Source organism: Rhinoderma darwinii, chromosome 7, assembly GCF_050947455.1.
Source record: "Rhinoderma darwinii isolate aRhiDar2 chromosome 7, aRhiDar2.hap1, whole genome shotgun sequence".
Classification (NCBI taxonomy): Eukaryota; Metazoa; Chordata; class Amphibia; order Anura; family Rhinodermatidae; genus Rhinoderma; species Rhinoderma darwinii.
The window spans coordinates 23,621,697-23,643,003 of NC_134693.1; the positions used below are offsets into that span (position 1 = coordinate 23,621,697).

A 21,307-nucleotide genomic window follows, 5' to 3' on the forward strand; every position below is an offset into this window, starting at 1 on the left:
TAGATTTATTTTATCAGTTATATTCACTTTATTCTGTGTTCTCCCATAATTCCATGACTACAGCATTTTCCTATCTGGAGATGACCTATAGCGCTGGTCATCCTGAGCCTCCTGATTCATAAATAGAATACCAGAATTACACTAAGGACTGACACACAGGTAGAACAGTAGTAGATAAGAAGCAGGGGGTATAATGTCTTCAATAGAAGACAACCACAGATATAATAACGTTACTAATGACAATCCTGGATTAAGTTCTCAAGCAGGATTTATAATATCCTGCTAAACATAACACAGCAAAGAAAAAAAAGAAAAAAAACCGACAGCAAAAAACACAAAAAAACAAACAAAACAAAACAGAAAAAATGAAGAAGAATGAACATAAAGAGGAAGATACTAAAAATGAGGGATAATGTAATAGTGTAGAGACCAATCCTACCAATGGTATTTCATAGGTTAGTCTCTATCATATCATTCAGACCATTGGGGTGCAACGTGGATAATTTATAAATCCAATAGTTCTCTCTTTGTCTCAACTTTTGGGATCTATTTGGACAGTATTGCCGATTTGTTCTATGGGAGTAATTTCAGCCAATCGCGTTTACAATTATGGTGCATGGCAAATTGGCGAGAGACTCCATGTTTCAAGCAACCAGAATTAATGTTAGACCAATGCTTATTGGTACGTATCCGTAGGGGCTGTATAGTGCGGCCTCGGTATTGGAGATCACAAGGGCACTGGGTAATATAAATCACAAAATCGCTGCTACAGTTAAGGCTTCGTTCACATCTGCGTCTGGGTTCCGTTCATGGGTTCCGTCGGACCTTTCCGTCAGGGGAACCCATGAACGGAATCCAAACTGGAACAAACGGAAACCATTGATTTCAATGGTGACGAATCCGATGCAAATGGTTTCCGTTTGTCACCCTTGTATAAGGGTTCCATCGTTTTAAAGGAATCAATACCGTAGTCGACTGCGCTATTCATTCCGTCAAAACGGCAGAACCCTTAAACAACAATGACAAACGGAAACCATTTGCAACAGATCCGTCACCATTGAAATCAACGGTGATACAAACGGAAACCTATGATTTCCATTTGTTTCAGTTTAGATTTCGTTCATGGGTTCCCCTAACGGAAATCTCAGACAGAACCCATGAACGGAGTCCCAACGCAGATGTGAACGAAGTCTAAGGAATGTATTGATATTAAATACTTTCCCAGTTGCTTTTGACAAAAAAGTATGTGTTTTGTGGGAGATGTTATTGCAACAGAGACATCTTTTTTTTGCGCACCTATATGAGCCTGATAAGGTGGGGAACATGCTTCTCGCTGCAGATTTATTGGCACGAAGCCAACTCAGGGCCAGAGCGTTACGTAGTGTCATGGCTCTTCTATACGTCATCTGTGGTTTTGGGAGGATGTCCTTGTGTAATGGGTCGTTACAAATGATGTGCCAATGTCTAGCCACGATGTTAGTTATACCTTATGAGTTAAAAGTTTTAATAAAATTGTGTTTCGTTTTGTTCATGTCACTTGAATAATATTGATCGGATATATAGATTAGAGGACACCCCTAAATTGTGCAACATTTGGCGTCCTTTGAGTATATACAGAACCTCGCCTGCTAGTTCTTCCACTTTATTGCCTTTCTCTTAGAGTGTCTCTTTCCCTTTGCTTTTCTGAAGATGCCATATCAGAAATTGTACTTTATACACTGACAATTATAACTGTTACATTTTTTTTTTTTTATGTATACTCATATTGCTGATGTTGTTACTTTATAACTAAGTTATTCGCTATTATGTGACATTCCGTGTTATTGGGTAAATCCTACTTTGGATCCCATTTTACAACTTATATATAGATATTATCTACATAGAATTGTGTAAAAATATTACATTACTTATCTTGTACTGACCTGGAGTTAAAACCTATATTATATTCCAGAGCTGCAATCACAATTCTGCTAGTTGTCATTGGAAACAGTCAACAAGATTGACTTCAGGCAGATCCCTAACAGAATAGTTGAGTTCCTCTAATTTTAATGAAGAGATGTAAATATTTTAGTGTGTACATTTTGTTTGTCACAAAATAATTATTTTTTTTATTCCGCATTTAAGATTAACATTTTTACCTGATTAGATACACCCGATAGAGGAGTGTATCTAGCATTACATGTAATGTTATATACGGGTCTCTTTACCTGTATAATCTTTCTAATGATAGAAAGACTGGAGTGGAGTCTGATACGTGATATACACAGTGATAGCGGAGGGGAACCAATAGCAAAGATCGAAGAGTCGCCATTAAAGTGGCACCCAATATAGAAGGGCGTCTCCTCACCCCTTGTTTGTGATCATGACAGTTCCTATTGAGAGGTTAGTCCTGCACAGGTTCTTAGCACTTAATAGAAAAGAGAATAGGACCAACCAGGACTGAAGCTCCAAAGACCCCATAGCCACCCACGCTTGACGGTATTCAGCCATTACTGCTCCAGTCATAGGAGATATCACCCAGATTTTGTAGGCTCCCAGACACTGATATATCCATGTAACTGCAAAATAGATTTTCTTAACTTGATAAATTATATTTACAAGTGATTTCTTTTTATTTCGATTATAGATGCTCCTCATTTCACATCTTCATTGGAGGCTCCATTAGGGGACTCCATCGCAGATCCGGCAGGGTTTACCAGAGACAATAGTGCAGCATGCTGCGCTATTGTGTCTGGTAAAATCATGGACACCTCGACAGAAAGTAGACGGAACCCATTAAAGTCAATGGGTTTCATCAGCAACCGGCGGTGTTCGTTGTGCAACGGAACCGTTGGTTCAGAAATTCCCTTGTTCTACTCCTCTGACGGAGCAGAACAATGGAACTGCACAATGCAGATGTAAACTTAGCCTAAGATGTCTAATCGAGCCCTCAGGGGAGCAGCTATCCTGCCATGAGTCAGACCTTAATGCGAGTAGTGGGTTTGACTTGTTTTCCCTTTACAGCATCTAATATACAAAAAATTTCCACTCTTCATCTTTGATCTCCTTCTCTCCCGTCTCTATGACTCATTCCAGTGTTGATTCTGTTCCTGAAATACTGACAGCGAGGAACACTCTGCCTTTTAGTAAACACTTCAGGCAAGTACATGGCCCGGCGGCCATGATTGCGCACTTCTTTCCCTTTTGGCATCAAGGATCAGAGCAGCAGCAGGAATTGTCAGGTTGGGTATTAAGTACCTCTCGACTTGAATACAGGTGAGTCAATCAGTGGTTTGGCCATTTTGCCTGAATCTGCTGTGCCCCAGCAGAGATATTCTAAATCCAGACAGGTAATGACCCTTAAGAGGGAATGCTAAAAACCCTTTATACAATACAAATTCTAAGTAATACTTTATATCAAGTGCCGAGAGTGTGATACACTGGAACGCATTGCAAGAAAGTTAAGGAAAGCACGTCAATACCAAATAAAAAGATTTCTATTTTATTGCACTGCCCTGCCTGAGGGGCAGCACAGAGGGAGGCAAGTAACGGGAGGTAGATAGGGGGAAATATATCTTGTAAGACTAATGGGGTTATCTAAACCTGAAACTTCAGGTCATAGTGTCGTTAACCCTAACCTCTTCTGCAAATGACCAAGAAGCTGAGATCTTTGGCGCTGTTTGCAAGGTCCTTAGGCGGGATTCACACGAGCGTGTATTCGGTCCGTGCGGGCCGCGTGGTTTTCACGCGCCACGCACAGACGAATACAAGTCTATGGGGCAGTACAGACAGTCCGTGCTTTTTGCGCAGCGAACCGACTGAAACAGCGCACCAGCTGTCAAAAGGATGAATGTAACCAGAAAAGCACCACGTGTTTTCTGTTTCCAAACATCCAAATGGAGTGTCTTTGAGATGAGCGAACCCGGACAATCGAACCGAACTTCACCGGGTTCGGCCGAACTCGTTTTGGCCGAACCCGGCAAAAAAAATTCCGGTACGCGAAGTCCGGAGATAGTCACTGTCCAGGGTGCTGAAAGAGTTAAACTGTTTCAGCACCATGGACAGTGACTACCGATCCCAATAAACATGAACCTGTAAAAAAAACGAAGTTCTGACTTACCGATAACTCCCAGCTTCTTCCTCCAGTCTGACCTCCCGGGATGACAATTCAGTCCAAGTGACAGCTCCAGCCAATCACAGGCCAAGCACAGGCTGCAGCGGTCACATGGACTGCCGCGTCATCCAGGGAGGTGGGGCCCGATGTCAAGAGAGGCGCGTCACCAAGGACGCGTCACCAAGGACGCGTCACCAAGGCAACGGCCGGGAAGTTCTCGGTAAGTACGAACTTTTTCTTTTTTTTTAACAGGTTGCTGTATATTGTGTTCGGCATTCACTGTCGAGGGTGCTGAAAGAGTTACTGCCGATCAGTTAGCTCTTTCAGCACCTTGGACAGTGACGGGCGTCGACTAGCCTCATCTCTATGATGGCGGCTGCGCGAAAATCACGCAGCCGCGCATCATACACGGATGACACACGCAGCTGTCAAATGGTTTTTGCGCGCGCAAAACGCTGTGTTGTTTGCGCGCGCAAAAACGCAACGTCCGTCTGTATCTGCCCTTACACTGAGAAGAGAACAATGTTGGGAACATACCAGTCTTAACACCTTTGCTTTGAAATCACTTTATATATATATAACAAAAAATGTGTATCAGTGTGTTTGCTGCAACTTTCTAACTACTTTTTATTAGAAATTATTTTTACTTTTTGATATACAGCTGCTTTGTATCCTGTTTACAGAGCTGCTATATCTAGTGCTGAAACTTATATCTGTCAAGTGAGCGGGTCCGGCATGTCTCTGACACGTAGGATTGAGCTGCTATCGATCAGATCTAAGTTCATAATGATGTGATGGATAACAGCTCGATCCTCCATGGCTTCTGCAGCTTCTCTTCTCTTTGCATCCCTCACCTCTCTTATATATAACATTGGCTATCTTCAGTCGGTCACTTCTCTCTACAGAGGTTCCAACTTCCACCAGCCACACATTTAACGTCTATGCCTGTGTGGCAGGGGGAATTACTCACTAAAGACAAGAGGGAAGCGCTCATCGTACCAGTACCTACAGTATCAACAGCAACTCAGGCAAAGAGTCCAATAAAAATACACTATATAGAGAAAAGCATTGGGACACACCTCTTAATCATTGAATGCAGGTATGTCATTCAGTCCCATTGCCACAGGTGTATAACATCCAGCACTTCGCCATTAAATCACCCATACAAACATTTGTGAAAGAATGGGTCATTCTAAAGAGGTCACTGAATTTAAACGTGGTCCTGTAATAGGATGCCACCGTTGCAACAAGTCAGTTCCTAAAATGTCTTCCCTCCTAGATATTCCACCATGAACTGTGAGTGGTGTTATTGCAAAATTGAAGCATTTAGGAACCACAGCAATTCAGCAAGTTACAGAGCAGCATTGCCGAGTGCTGAGGAGCATAGTGCATTAAAAAGTCACCAACGCTGCATGCCAGCCTTACATCACCAAGCACAATGCCAATTGTTAGATGGAGTGATGTAGAGCCGCCACCGCCACTGGACTCTGGAGCAATGGAAACGTGTTCTGTGGAGTGACGCTTCTCTATCTGGCGGTCTGATGGAGGAGTCTGGGTTTGGTGAATGCCAGGAGAACGTTACCTGCCTGACTGCATTGTGCCAACTGTAAAGTTTGGTGGAGGACGGATAATGCTATGGGGTTGTTTTTCATCGGTCGGCCTCGGCTCCTCAGTTCCAATGAAGGGAAATCTTAATGCTTCAACATACCAAGACATTATTGACAATTGTAGCTTTCAACTTTGTGGGAACAGTTTGGGGTCCGTTCCTTTTCTGTTCCATCATAACTGTGCCCCAGTGCACAAGGTCCATAAAGACATAGTTGGTTGGTTGGTTGGTTGCTTGGTTGGTTGGTTGGTTGCTTGGTTGGTGAGTTTGGTGTGGAAGAACTTGACTGGCCGCACAGAGCCCTGACCTCAACCCCATCCAACGCCTTTGGGAGGAACTAGAATGGAGATTGTGAGCCAGGCCCCCTCCCCCACCATCAGTGTCTGACCTCACAAATGCTCTTCTTGATGAATAGGCAAAAGTTCCCACAGACACAACCCAAAATCTTGTTGAAAACTCCCAGAAGAGTGAAAGCTGTTTAACTGCAATGGCGGGACCAACATATTAATGCCTATGGGTTTAGATTGGGATGTCATAAAACCTTCTGTGGGTGCCATGTGTAGTTGTCCCAATACTTTTTACATATAGTGTATGTAAAGGTTATTTTTTCATCTAAAAAGGTTTTCCCGCTTACCTCAATGGCCCTAGATTCTACAAACTCTGTCTACTCCCCATCCTGGCCCTGTGGTTCTCATCATTACCCACTGATTTAACTCTTCGAGGACGTCTTCCAGATATCTGACAGGCACAGGTATCGCATCCGCTCATTGTCCCTTCAAAAGTCCAGAACTTTCAGAAGCCTTACATTCAAACTTTCTGTGTTTGGTGACTTTGGGAATTTGTTCTGTGATAAATGCTTTGCTTTCTTCGTGCTAAATGAATTCAAGCAATGACTGTGAGATTTCTTGGTCGGAAACGGAAAAGTCATTTGTTACATTTCAGGCAAGAAATGAATAATCTATAGCTGATTTGGCTTCAGAGGTTATTCTGTGCTAAGCACTTACGTTAAATCCAAACGTATTAAATGTTCCTTTGGATTTTGTATTAACCCTTTCTCTTCCACGTCCAAGTAGAATTTACACGGATAAACCTTTTCCTTCTAAGGCGCAGGGACATGATCTCAGATGAAGGAGCATTATCAAATATTGTTAGGACAATTGCAGGTGAGAAGATCCAAAGTGTCTTGTCCCTCAGAAAATATCACAAGCCTTTGTAGTTTTTCAGAATGATGGAGTCATCATGATAAGTGTCATCCTACAGCCAATCTTTTAGTGACCACTTGTCATTATAAATTCCACTTTTAATTAAACATATCTCTACTGTGTATAGACAATATTAATAATACTAGAAAATAATGCAAAATGAAGTGACTATATGGTCAGTTAATGTAACGTGTGGCATCCCTGTAGTATATTAGTTTCTATCTGGTAGCCATCAGCAAGCTGTTGTTGACAGATCGTATTATGTGTCTCTGTTTATTACTTTGAATTGGTGTGTGCTGCTGTCATAGGCGGCAAATGATTGGCACATTAACACCTTAACACCCTCTGCAGCTTGGCCTATTAACCTATGAATACATAATGCAGGTATTCGATATGTATAACTTAGTTACATGATGTGGGTGTTCATGTGTGAATGATAATCAGATAGTTAGGTATTGATGAACCAGACATCCCTGGGTAATATTATTCATACAAGACATAATAAAAATAAAAGTAAAGCTGTAAGTACATCTGACTGCATCAGCTAGCCTGATTGCTGATGGTTTCCAGGTAGTAACAGTTTGCTTTTTATGTACTGCTCAAGGTAAAATGAACTGGGAAATAAGTGAAAACAGCATAAAACTAAAGAGAAATTTTATGCAAAAGTTGCTAATCTTGCTTTTGATTGGAGTGAAGGTGCCGATCTGGAGATCGGACAGGCATCCGACATGTCGCCCCGGGCGCAACTAGGTGGTAGGGAAAGGGGGGTGTCGTGGCAGAGCAGCTGATCGCTGCTGATAGGCGCCCTGTATATCGGACACCAGCAGCAGCGATCAGCGTTAGGAAGAGCCAGGAGTTCATGCGGTGGCGTTCTGACTGGGGTCTGTGACGGCCCGGGAGTGGACCAGTCCAGTCACCTGACCTCACTGGTCCACTCCCGGGCTGTCACCGACCCTAGTCAGAAGGAACTCAGCCGCTGCCTGCGCCGCATGACCTCCTTGGCTTCTCCGGTGAGTCACGTCAGGCAGAGCGGAGAGTGGTAGAGGTAGGCTACTGCTATCCGCTCTGTTTACAGTGTGGCACTATTTACAAGGGGTGGGGAGTGTGGTGCTATTTACAAGGGGGGTGGCGGGCTGTGTGTGGCACTATCTACAAGGGGGGAGTGTGGCGCTATTTACAAGAGGGAAGTGTGCTGCTATCTACAAGGGGGCAGCGGGCTATGTGTGGCACTATCTACAAGGAGGGCTGCGTTGGTGCTGTTTACAAGGGGGGCTATGTGTGGCGCTATTTTACAAGGGGGATCAGTGTGGCGCTATTTAAAAGAGGGTCAGTGTGGCACTATTTACAAGGAGGGCCTGTGGCGCTATATACAAGCGGGGCTGTGTGGCATTATCTACAAGGTGGGGCTGTTTGGCACTATCTACAAGCGGAAGCTGTGTGTGGTACTATTTACAAGGGGGGCTGTGTGGCGCTATCTACAATAGGGGGCTATGTGGCATTAACTACAAGGGGGGCTGTGTGTGGCACTATCTACAGGCAGCTGTGCGTGGCGCTATCTACAGGGGTCTGTGTGGCATTATATACAAAAGGGGGCTGTGTTTGGCGCTATCTACAGGGGGCTGTGTGTGGCGCTATCTACAAGGGGTCTGTGTATGGGACTATCTACAGGCAGCTGTGTGTGGCATTATCTACAAGGGGCTGTGTGTGGCCTTTTTAATTTATTTTCTTCTAATTTATTGTTATGGTAACTCCCTTATATAACTATATTGCTTGTAAAACGTACAAATAATTTTATGCTCCAGTTACATTTAAAAAAATAGTGAAAAATAAATTACACATGATTGATTGGTAGAGCAAGCAAACACGGCGAGGGGGAAGGAGATGTCAGGAAAGAAGTTGGGGGGGGGGGCGCCAATCTGAATCTTTGCCCCGGGTGCAGGAGAACCTAGCTACGCCTCTGGACTGAGGTACTGGGCAGGACCTGCCCGGGAACATGTAAAGGAAATAAGTCTCTCTACCTGCCATACGCATCCTATTTCCATTTAAAACAACAATGGCTGGACAAATGTTTTTGGAGTAGACAATGAGAATGCACTTAATAGATCTGGCAATATGGAGTCTATACCAGATGCTATACATACCCTATAACATGTATGTGAATTATATTTTACTATAGACTTATATTTATGAATGTGCCCCAATATCTTGTAATTTAATTGCAGTATCATGTATCCAGTATCAGAGCAGACTGAGTAGTCTGGGCCCCAGACAGTAATGGCCATTGGCCCCTTTCTGACCACTAGAACCAGGTAACACTATGCCTGAGTGATATTTATCTCATTTCTCTCTTGTTTTGTTGTAGATCCCTTATGGCCAAGTAACCTCTGACACTGTTCTAATGCCCAAATGATCGGTCCAGCCCTGTCCAGTATTACATCATATGACTACAAGCGTTGTATATCGCATATCTCTAATGAATGTGTTATTATTTCTAAACACTATAATCAAATATTTTTCCTCCTACCTGTAGTTTCCGAGGTAGACTCCATCAGGATTCAGCATTGGTGCAATTTTAAAAACCAGGTGATCCCTGAGGGATTTAGCGGTGGGATGCTGACTTACAAGGAAATCAATGATGCCTGTGAGATCAAATAAAAGAAGATAAGATACAAAATGATCACAGTGATCTAATAAATGAACATAAGATACAAAAACATCGCAAACAAGGATCAAATAAAAGAACATTAGATACAAAAATATCACAAACAATAAACTAAAAAAGTTAAACATCTTTGGTTAAGTGTCATACTTTTTATTATACGGGTAGTTCAATATAGAAGTTGTCTAGGATTAGAAAACCATGGATGTTTTCTTCTAAAAACAGCGCCACACCAGTCTACAGGTTGAGTGTGGTTTTGCAGCTCTCCCCTATTCATGTCAATGGATCCAAGCTGCAATACCAGACACAATCTGTTGCCATATGTTTCGGTTATGTTATTCACAATTACAGAGCTATTAGATTAATAATTTGTAATGATGAAAAAATTATGATAAACTTTATATGATAGATTTGGAGTACCCACAATTTCTGTCAAGCAATATATTTGCCTATATTCAAGCATTTGCCTCGACCGAAACATGACTTTGAGTGACATCATCTACTTCTCCTACAGTAAAATCCTGCATAGGTCTAATTTACCAGACTGCTACCCCTCTCCTATCCACCACCTGAGACTTGTACCCATAACTAAAATTTATAGCCCCCACTCCTTTAGACTCACAAGCTGGAACCACACACAAAATATTCCTAAATTGATACCCAAAGCTCAATATATATAGAAAATTAAATATAAGACTGGTAAAGGGATTCAATGTTTTATGAAATGTCATCTGTGGGTGTGTGGGATCTGGGACCTTCATCAAAGCCATGATCTGAGGGGTTGAGTTGTTGTATAGTCAAACCCATTGAGTGATCTTTGACCATGCATCCTCACATGATTTATGGCTATCATATGACATGTATTCTGTAGTTTTCCCCTCAGCAGGCTCTAGCTCTAAAGCAGGATTTACACGAGCGTGTGCCTTTTGTGCGCGCAAAAAAACACGGCGTTTTGCGTGCGCAAAAGGTACTTAACAGCTGCGTGTGTCAGCTGCGTATGATGCGTGATTTTCGCGCAGCCGCCATCATTATGACACTCTGTTTGGATGTTTGTAAACAGAAAAGCACGTGGTGCTTTTCTGTTTTCATTCATACTTTTTACTGCTGTTGCGCGAATCACGCGCGTCCCACGGAAGTGCTTCCGTGTGCTGCGCGTGATTTTCACGCACCCATTGACTTCAATGTGTGCGTGATGCGCGAAAAACACACACATAACGGACATGTCGTGAGTTTTACGCAGCGGACACACGCTGCGTGAAACTCACGGACAGTCTGCACGGCCCCATAGCCTGACATAGGTCCGTGCGAGGTGCGTGAAAATCACACGCGTTGCACGGACGTATTACACGTTCGTCTAAATAAGCCCTAATTCTCAGTTTTCCCTGAGCTAGAGAGTTGAGCCTAACTGCCTAACTATCATGTCTACTATACACTGCATACAGAGAAGAGTATAATCCTGCTCTCCTAGCTTATGTATCACATATGTAGACGCAGCAGTAACATGGAGGAGATTAGCTGTAAATCCCTGGGGTGTGATTTAACACTAACTAGAAGCTGTAGCAGCATGGGAGAGACTACACAGCAGTAATGAGCAGTGTAGCTGTGAATCCAGCAGAGAGTGAGATATAACACTTACCAGAAGCTGCAGCAGCATCTCTGTGTGTCCCTGTTTCCTTCCCCCCCCCCTCCCGTCTCCATAGACTTCTATGGGCAGCTGTAACCTGATCCTTCAGTGAGCTAATAGTGTTTCTTGTATTGTGGAGCCAGAAAAAGCAGTAAATTCAGAGTGAGTGAACAGTTAGGAGAAGCGAAGGAGTCTGATTAGTGGAGAAAGAGGTATTTTTCCCTAACAAGATATATTACAAAGTTTCTTATATTCGATTGAACTATTAATTTATGCAAAATTTGTTAAAAAATTAGTGACCATTTAGGCCTACTATTCTTTTACTCCTAGACTAGACTGGAAATCTGTTGCTTCCAAACTGGATTGCTAGATTATACTATATCCTAGCTTTACCAAACTGGATATGCTGCTAAGGGTATGTGCACACACAAAATAAAAAACATCTGAAAATATGGAGCTGTTTTCAAGGGAAACCAGCTCCTCATTTTCAGACGTTTTGTAATCAAAGTCGCGTTTTTCACTGCGTTTATGACAGACGTTTTTGGAGCTGGTTTTCTATAGAGTCTATGAAAAACGGCTCCAAAAACGTCTGAAAAAGTGACATGTACTTTTTTTTCACGGCCGTTTCTTTACGTGTCTGTTTTGAAAAACAACCGCGTAAAAAATGTCCCGTCGGAACAGAATGCCCTTATACCCATTGAAATGGACAGATGTTTGGAGGCGTTCTGCTTCCGATTTTTCAGACGTTTTTCGGACCGTTCACGGCCCGAAAAACGTCAGAAAATAGCCCATGTGAACATACCGTAAGTATTAACAATTTTATATGTTAATATGTGCTTTTCATCGGTCCCTAGACTGGATGGTCTGCTATATCCTGACTTACATACTAGGGAGTTTAAAGAGGTTGATCATTTTTGGACAATCCTTTTTTTCTTCTTTTTTTGTTAGATGGGTCCAATTGGAAGTGTTTCATTTCCCTGCATCACCACCACAGGTGAAATTAAGTATTACATGGACCACATTGAAATCAATGGTTTATTAGTATAATGCATGGATGTTCTGGGTCCTCCAGAGAGAGATGCTCTTTGTGACTACCCTCCGCTCCTGCTGATGAATGGAGGTCCCTAATGTAAAACTCCCCATTATTAACTCATTATGCCTTTATATACAGTTTACTCCTTTGGACTATTTATTGAAAGAGAACCTCTGGGTTGCACATCCCATGGTTAAATAGAGACTAGTGTAAGAAGAACGGAAGAGTAACACCTTTATCCCGCTTAAGGTCAGGTTTAAATTTTATTTTCCAAAAATTCTAAAAATTATTGGCAAAAGTCGTTTTGCAGCAAATGTTTCTACACATCTGCCTTATATCTATGTGTAAATTACACTCTCCACAGTGTTAATGTGTCAAGATGTTAAAGCCAAGAAGCCCCAGACCTGTTCTCTTCACATTACCCGATCAATGCAAACCACATCTTACAGACTGTGTAATCATCTAGGTACGTATCACTGCCCCTCATTACCGTAAGGTTAGGAATTTGGCAGCTTCTGGCGCCCATTTAATATCATTTACAAAAAGCAGACAGAGAAGTACAGCAGATGCACTGATTTATTAGTTGGTCCTTGTATTAAAATAACAGTTTGCTGGTAAACAGGAAGGGTAATGATGCCAGTCACCCTCGTTAGAGGCTAATAATAGCTTAATTTGTCCACTAATTGACCTTTGATACTGCCGAGGCGTTGTAGTGTGTTTCAGGGTAAGAGATAAACAAGACCACGATTATGTTACCTCGGAGAATGGCTTCAGCAAATGGAAGGTAGTTAGCGTAATACATTATTTGCTCACAGATGAGCGGATTAATTGGTCTGCCAATTAGAGGGGGACTGGGGAAAACAGGGCAGTCTGCGCTGTAATGTGTTGTGTACACAGTAGACCACCACAAGCCATTTATTTTGAGTCATCAGTGTCTTAAATTGTATCAGAAAGACAAAGTCGTCTTCAGTCTGCTGTTATCTAAGCAATAAGGATTATACCAGACGACAGGAAAAAGTCAACAACCGCCTATGGGTGCGAAGGAATTCAAAATGGATGGAAACCATTTACTGTAATTTTCAATTTCAACAGATCCGCTAAAACAGATGCCTCAACGAAGATGTGAACGAAGCCTTAATCAGATTTTTTTTATTAAAAAAAAAAAATGTAGGTGGAGGATCTCTTCAAGTGTAAATTTAATAGTTGTATACGTCTGACAATGAACCATATATCTTGCAATGAAAAGTTCTGGTGTGAAGTATAGGAAAGTTTAATACATAGTTAAAGGGGTTCTCCATTGTGGACAATCCCTATTGGTATAAGGGCCCCTAGACAGATCACAAAGTGACCCCCAGCGATCATCTATAGTTTGTGGGGAAACATGGAAGTAAGGGCTTATTCAGACGAACGGGATATACGTCCGTGCAACGCGAGTGATTTTCACGCACGTCGCACGGATCTATATTAGTCTATGGGGCAGTGCAGACAGTTGCACTGCGTGAGTCTGCTGCGAAAAAGTCACGACATGTCCGTTCTTTGAGCGTATTTCGCGCATCAGGCACCCATTGAAGTCAATGGGTGCGTGAAAATCACGCATGCCACACGGAAGCACTTCCGTGGGACAAGCGTGGTTCGCGCAACAGCTGTGAAAAGGATGAATGAAAACAGAAAAGCACCACGTGCTTTTCTGTTTACAAACATCCAAACGGAGTGTCATAATGATGGCGGCTGCGCGAGAAGCACGCAGCCGCGCATCATACGGGACTGTCACACGGAGCTGTCAAGTGCCTTTTGAGCGCGCAAAACGCCGCGTTTTTTGCGTGTGCAAAACTGACACGCTCGTGTGAATCCGGCCTAAGTGTTTAATCTCCCTGCAGCGCAACTACAGGTGAAATTAAGCATTACACAGTGTCAATTGATATCAATGGATTGTCTGTGTAATGCAGGAAATGACAGGTCCTCCAGAGACAGAGAGAGAGAGAGAGAGAGAGAAAGAGAGAGAGAGACGCTCTGGCTAAGAGATGATGATCCTGAACAGGGGACATTAGTTCAGAATTCCCTTGTATGAAAATATAATCATATATTCTCTAAACTTGACAACTCCTTTAAGGGATTTTCTTACCCTATGGAATGTTCTAATTTCTAAAAAGAAGCGGGATACATTATTTAAAACTTAATAGAAATATAAAATTATGGAAAATAAAGTTAAGAAAAGGAAATGCAGAGTTCCACTTCCAGACTTCAGTCACCCATAGTATGATTCTGATTAAGGTATGGAAAATATGTGAAGTGATTAATTTGACCAATAGACAAAAGATTTGTGATTACTACAAGGAAATTCTCAGAAAATAGAGGACTGGGTCCCTATTTTAAGACCCCATCTTTAAGTTAGTTTGGAAAGTGACTACAAATAGCATTTCTGTTACTGGAGGACTTGACACGTCCATACATTACATGGACAGCACAATGATGTGAATGACCCTGTAATGCTTCATTTCCTCTGTGGTGGCGCTGCAGGGAATTAAAAACGTTCTTTCTGGGTTTTCTCATAGATTACATCTGATCGTTGGGGGTCCCAGCAAAGAGACACCATTTGGTCTGTTTATTGTCATGGGACCCATCTGACAAAAAGGGGGATAATTTATTTAAGGTCTTGGTAATATTGTTTCATACTCAGAAATTATCAAAAAAGTCAGTTCATGCACAAAAAACAACCAATGTGTCTGGAGATCACCAGTTTTGCAAAAAACAAAAGTTAAATAAAATTCCACAACAGTGATGTGAAAGAAAGGTGATGCAATTACTATTTTTCACAAAATAAATGCAGCAATGATTTAATATCTGTATATTGTGATTACTTAGGTTCCCTTAGTCTAATATTACATTTTGTCTCAATATAATTTTTTAGACAGCTATATATATATATATATATATATATATATATATATACATACATACACTAGTCCGTCTCAATAAATTAGAATATCATCAAAAAGTTTATTTATTTCAGTAATTCAATTCATGTTGATGATTATGGCTAATAATTAATGAAAACCCAAAATTTAGTCTCTCAGAATTTTGTAAAATTGGGTAAAAGTTGAAGATTGTCGTCTCATGGGGTCGCACTCTAATCAGCGAATCAACACAAAACACCTGCAAAGGTTTTCTAAGGCCTCGTGCACACTTCCTTCACTGTTTTAGCAGCCGTTTTTGACGGATCCGTGTGCCCCTTTTGTTGTTCGTGTGGTTTCCGTGTGCACTCCGTGTCTCCGTTTCCGAGCGCCGAGCATGGTACTGTCCAGGGTGCTGAAAGAGCAGGGTTATTCAGCGCTGGTCACTGTACAGGGTGCTGAAAGAGTTAATGGGCTGCACTGATCGGCGGTAACTCTTTCAGCACCCTGGACAGTGACTAGCGCTGAAGAATGACCATGCTTGGCGCTCGCAAAATACAATTTTAATGAAATAAAAAAATCAGTTCATACTTACCCAAAACTCCCTGCATTTTCCTCCTGTCCGGCCTCCTGGGATGACGTTTCAGCCCATGTCACTGCTGCAACCAATCACAGGCTGTACTGGCGGTCACGCCGGACTGGATGATGTCAGAAGGCCGGCCTCCAGGGATGACACTTCCTCCCACGTCTCTGCAGCCAATCACAGTCTGCAGCGGCCACATGGACTGCCGCGTCATACAGGAAGGTCGGACTGGAGGAAGAAGAGGGACTCGTCTCTAAGACAATGACCGGGGTACGTATGAACTGCTTTTTATTTTATTTTTATCAGCAGCCTCTTCTCTCTATCAGTGATTGATAGAGACAAGTGGCTGCCGATTAGTGTAATATCTCTAATGTATTTCTGCCCGCCCATTGCTAAGCAACGGCTCCGTCACACACGGACGGCACACGTATGCCTTCCATGTGCCTTCAGTTTTTTTGACAGCCCCATTGACTTGCATGGGCCTCACGGTCACGGAATCTCGGACCAAAGTAGGACATGCTCTACTTTTGTCGGAACGGAGCAACGGGACCGTAAAAAAAACCTGATGTGTGCATGGCCCCATTGAAATGAATGGGTCAGGGTGCTAGCCGTCAGAAAAACGGCTAGCACCCTGAAGAAAAAGACTGAAGTGGGCATGAAGTCTTAGCCTTTAAATGGTCCAACAGTCTGGTTCAGTAGGTTACACAATCATGGGAAAGACTGCTGACCTGACAGTTGTCCAGAAGACAGTCATTGACACCCTCCATAAGGATATTAGATAGATAGATAGATAGATAGATAGATAGATAGATAGATAGATAGATAGATAGATAGATAGATAGATAGATAGATAGATAGATAGATAGATAGATAGATAGATAGATGATAGATAGATAGATAGATAGATAGATAGATAGATAGATAGATAGATAGATAGATAGATAGATAGATAGATAGATAGATAGATAGATAGATAGATATGAGATAGATAGATAGATAGATAGATAGATAGATAGATAGATAGATAGATAGATAGATAGATAGATAGATAGATAGATAGATAGATAGATAGATAGATAGATATGAGATAGATAGATAGATAGATAGATAGATAGATAGATAGATAGATAGATAGATAGATAGATAGATAGATAGATAGATAGATATGAGATAGATAGATAGATAGATAGATAGATAGATAGATAGATAGATAGATAGATAGATAGATAGATAGATAGATAGATAGATAGATAGATAGATAGAAAGATAGATCGATCGATTGATCGATCGATAGATTGTTCTCTGATAAGACATAAAAAATATATTTATGTGATCTCTTTCACTGTTCCGTAAGAGAAACTATTAATAAATATGAGTATTTGTATAGTAGAGAATTCCCAGCAGCAGTATATAATGTATTCTCCTGTACACAGGCCGGAGCCTCACACATATTCATTATTTCACATTAATGCTGACTAACCTTTTATTTGCAGAAGGATATTATTTCTTTGCTGTGCAGCCAAATTGGCTTTTTAAAGAGGCCGTTCCTTTTAGCGATGACCTAATGGCATTTAGATTTTGTATTAAATCACACAGAAATGGGTGTATTAGGTGACATTTTAGATTATAAGATCACTGATGGCTGGAGCTGCTCTTTGCTAGCAGGAGTATATACTGTTGTCATAACAACTACAGTGCAGCGCGCCTGAGCGGCTGTCCGGGGTATCTATCACATATGCAAGTTTCTTCCTAGGAAGAGGGGAATGTAGTACTTATGGGTAATTGCAGTCTATACATATTTTACAATCTGGGGGGTTTTGACTTTTCCTGTCAGCAATCTGAATATAAATGTGCGCTTCCATGTAAAGAGCCTGGTTCTACATTCCTAGTACCATGCTGCTATTTCAGTGCCCCACAAAGAGCATTTACCTTAAAAATGATAATAGTAATAGGGCCAGGTGCATTGTGGCCCGTATGGTTGTGCACAATATAGGACCATAGTGCGCACTGTATTGCGGCACACATAGCTCTGTGTGCGTTAACACGTTATTCCCTAGAAGCACCGGAAAAACGATCACTATACACCGTCTAATGGAGCATGCGGAGCTGTTTTAATGGAGATTTCACGTAAAAAAATCTCTGTATACCGTCGTATTTTAATACAGAGGTATGCATGGTCCCGTTAAAAATGCATTACCACCATATTGAAGATCTATGCGACACAGATCCCAAATCCCACTGAATACACGAGATCTTATAGCATTTTGCTCCATGTTAGTGGTTGTAACCCAACTTTTCACAGACTCTGACATGTATATAAATCCAGACAAATCTAACAGAGTTTATTTTAATTTGCGCTTGGTGACTTGTAATGTGCTTGAGAAAGTGTCACAGTAGTTCTGGCATTATATTCATGAACCTGAATGAACAGTGATACGGGTAACATCTAGATAGAGGAGTGTCTGGAATTTTGTGAGGACACAGACTTAAAGGGGTTGTCCTATTAGGGCATATGGACGATATAGAGGGACACCCATCAATAAGTCAGTGCGGAGAGCCACTGAAAAGAGCAGCACCCGCTCCGAAGGACATGACCATGTGATTGGGTGCCATGTAGTACCACAGGTCTCCTGCAGAGGCTGCTGGACCTGCATGGATCAGCTGATCCCCCTTTAAGTGTAAAGTAGGGGCTCTTGGAATAGTCCTTCATAGAGGAAAAAAAATCATATATAGATGGAGTCAGGGTCCTTGTATAAATACAGCATTAGGATCAATTAAAATAAGACCCTCAGAAACATTTTTCACGGTCCCAAGTAAAGTCCCAATCCATGACCACACAAGCTAGGAGAGCTTCTTCCCTTTCAATTCTGTGTAGGGCAGGGAAGGTAAATGTCAGCCCCTCTAGGCATCAAAAAATGGCATCGAGAGAGGTTGTCACTGTTCAGCCGGTTACCTAAGACTTATGCTGCTGTGTAGATCTGCAGTTACAGTTAAAACCGACTTAGAGTTGGACATGATCGTAGTGCCAGGAGGTGTTAATGTACTACTTCTTGCTTCCTGGTAATGAATATCATAAATCAGTCATGAAGCTTTGGTGCTGTATTTCTCAATCGCTGTCCATGGTGCTGAAAATGGTTTTGTTAGATAATATGTTGATTGAAATAGAAGATATTGAGTAGGGGTCATCTATAAATTCTTGATAGAGTTTCTTCTATGAAACAGTGACGCTCGCCTTCTGATAACTAAACCGGGATGAAAAATGGAGCATCTTTGTCATTTTTCTTTCATGATCATTTTTCGCGCAACTGCTGTTAACGGATCTATTATTCATATGATGTATGTATTGAGTACTAAGTGCACAATGGTATGAGTTTGAAGATTTGTGTAGGTCTGAATGACTCACTCCCCCTGCAGCTCTTATCATTACCACAAGTGCACCAAAATGAGATTTAGGTATTTATATACTATAGTCAGACTATATGGATATTAATGTAGAAATAATCTGAAATGCAGGACGTATTAAGATAAACAAGCCATAATAAAAATGGTTAGAAAGTTATGATACGACCCATCAGCAAAACATAACCTGCTTGCTGATGGTTTCCTTTTCTAGACAGGACAAAATAACTAACTGAAAAATAAGTGCAACAGTAAAAAAGGAAAATAAGATATATTATAAATATGCTAGATTTTACATTTGCTGACCATATAGCTGATAGTAGTGAAAGTAAAAGTTTTTCTTTATACGGCCATTCCAACAGTGTTTAACTTTTAATAATGCTACAATACATTCTGCTTCAAAGGTACAGTACCTGATCTGCTGCCAAGTGTCTGTATGAGAATTATATATATATATATATAAAAAAATATAGTTTAGCTTAATAATTGTACTATTGATATGTAATGGAGAAGGTCTGAATAGTACACTGGCATCTGGACTACTGCCAGCAGACTGTATTATCCACGATTAGGCTGGGTTCACACGACCTATTTTCAGACGTAAACGAGGCGTATTATGCCTCGTTTTACGTCTGAAAATAGGGCTACAATACGTCGGCAAACATCTGCCCATTCATTTGAATGGGTTTGCCGACGTACTGTGCAGACGACCTGTCATTTACGCGTCGTCGTTTTACAGCTGTCAAACGACGACTCGTAAAAATACAGCCTCATCAAAAGAAGTGCAGGACACTTCTTTGGACGTTTTTGGAGCTGTTTTCTCATAGACTCCAATGAAAACAGCTCCAAAAACGGACGTAAAAAATGCCGCAAAAACGGCGCGAAAAACGCGAGTTGCTCAAAAAACGTCTGAAAATCAGGGGCTGTTTTCCCTTGAAAACAGCTCTGTATTTTCAAACGTTTTTGGTCACTACGTGTGCACATACCCTTAGGAAAATGATGGTCCCATAGCCACTAAAATATAGTGATCACTGCTATCTCTAGATATCGCTGCTGCATTACCATGTGCACAATAGCAAATTAAGCGAGTTCTATACGTCCACACATTTGCCAGCACAATGCAGCTATGAATTATCATCTACAGAAAATACATGCAGCAAATTTCATCTTACTCAGAAAAAGACATACTGACATTGACTCAGTAGGAGTGTTGTGGGCATTCTCTGTGGTATGTGCATAGGTCACTGTGAAGGAGGAGAAGAAGAAGGAGTTGTGCCCATCACAGTCCCCAACACCGTCCCCATCAAATATCAGTGGTGTCATCCTGTGTTATCTGCCTACGGCTTTATAATAAAGGTGTTAACTCTTGCTGTGAGGTGTCGAATGGCACCAGTAGTGTGCTGTGAGATAAATTGAGCCAGAATTCTGGTGTACATGCTGCGAGTCACATTTCGTAACATGATCGACAAGGGGTGTGGCTTCAATTAATAGGAGGTGTGGTCTAGCAGAACGAGGCGTGGCTTAAAATGCAACACCGTACACCAAGATTGTACCAAAATTTGGGTTAAAAAAAGCCTAAGAGGTGGTTTAAGGAAGACAAAAGTATCTAACATGTCTCGCTAGATGCACCAAATTTATCATACAGCGAGCGCCACGGTGATAAATTTGGCGCATTTTTAACTGCCTGGTCTAAGTTTACGCTGTTTAAAACTTACACCGTAGTAGTAAATCTGCCTCATTATTTTAACATGTTTCACCTGTACAAGCTGTGCGGCCAAAAAAGCATCATAAAACCAATAGGAAAACTGCAATCATTTTTTTTTTCACATAGCTAGAAACATGAAATATTAAAAAAACATAAGAAAAAAGGCTAAATATATCAACTTGATTAAATCAAACGGTAATTTTATGATGATACTCATTTTATGATTACTTTTAATTCTTAAATTTGCGCAATGGTGCAGAAGTAAGAGAGAATGTTCTACCCCTCCCCCATGTATTCAATAGGTTGGTAAAGGATGTTATGTTAATTCCAAAAATCGCTTCCCATCTTGCAGCCAGTGTCCTGATCAGAAATTTTGACACAGACTGTATTCCAGGTGTTTACTTGTCCTGCAGCACTTCCGCAGGAAAAATTAAGTATTGCATATTTTCCATTTAAATCAATGGGTTGTCCATATAATGCACAGGCAGGCTGAATCCTCCAGAGCAAAATAC

The 21,307-nt window shown here is 41.4% G+C and overlaps 1 protein-coding gene across 3 annotated transcripts in view; it reads right to left on the reverse strand.

Moving 5' to 3' along the window:
- The window catches only part of AGBL4 (AGBL carboxypeptidase 4), a 1,201,113-nt gene that overhangs the window by 231,395 nt on the left and 948,411 nt on the right, over positions 1–21,307 (reverse strand). For all 3 annotated transcript variants that reach the window (XM_075832130.1, XM_075832129.1, XM_075832131.1), the window contains exon 8: positions 9,426–9,540. In XM_075832130.1, the coding sequence (XP_075688245.1) occupies positions 9,426–9,540 (115 nt within the window). The remainder of the gene's footprint in view (positions 1–9,425; positions 9,541–21,307) is intronic.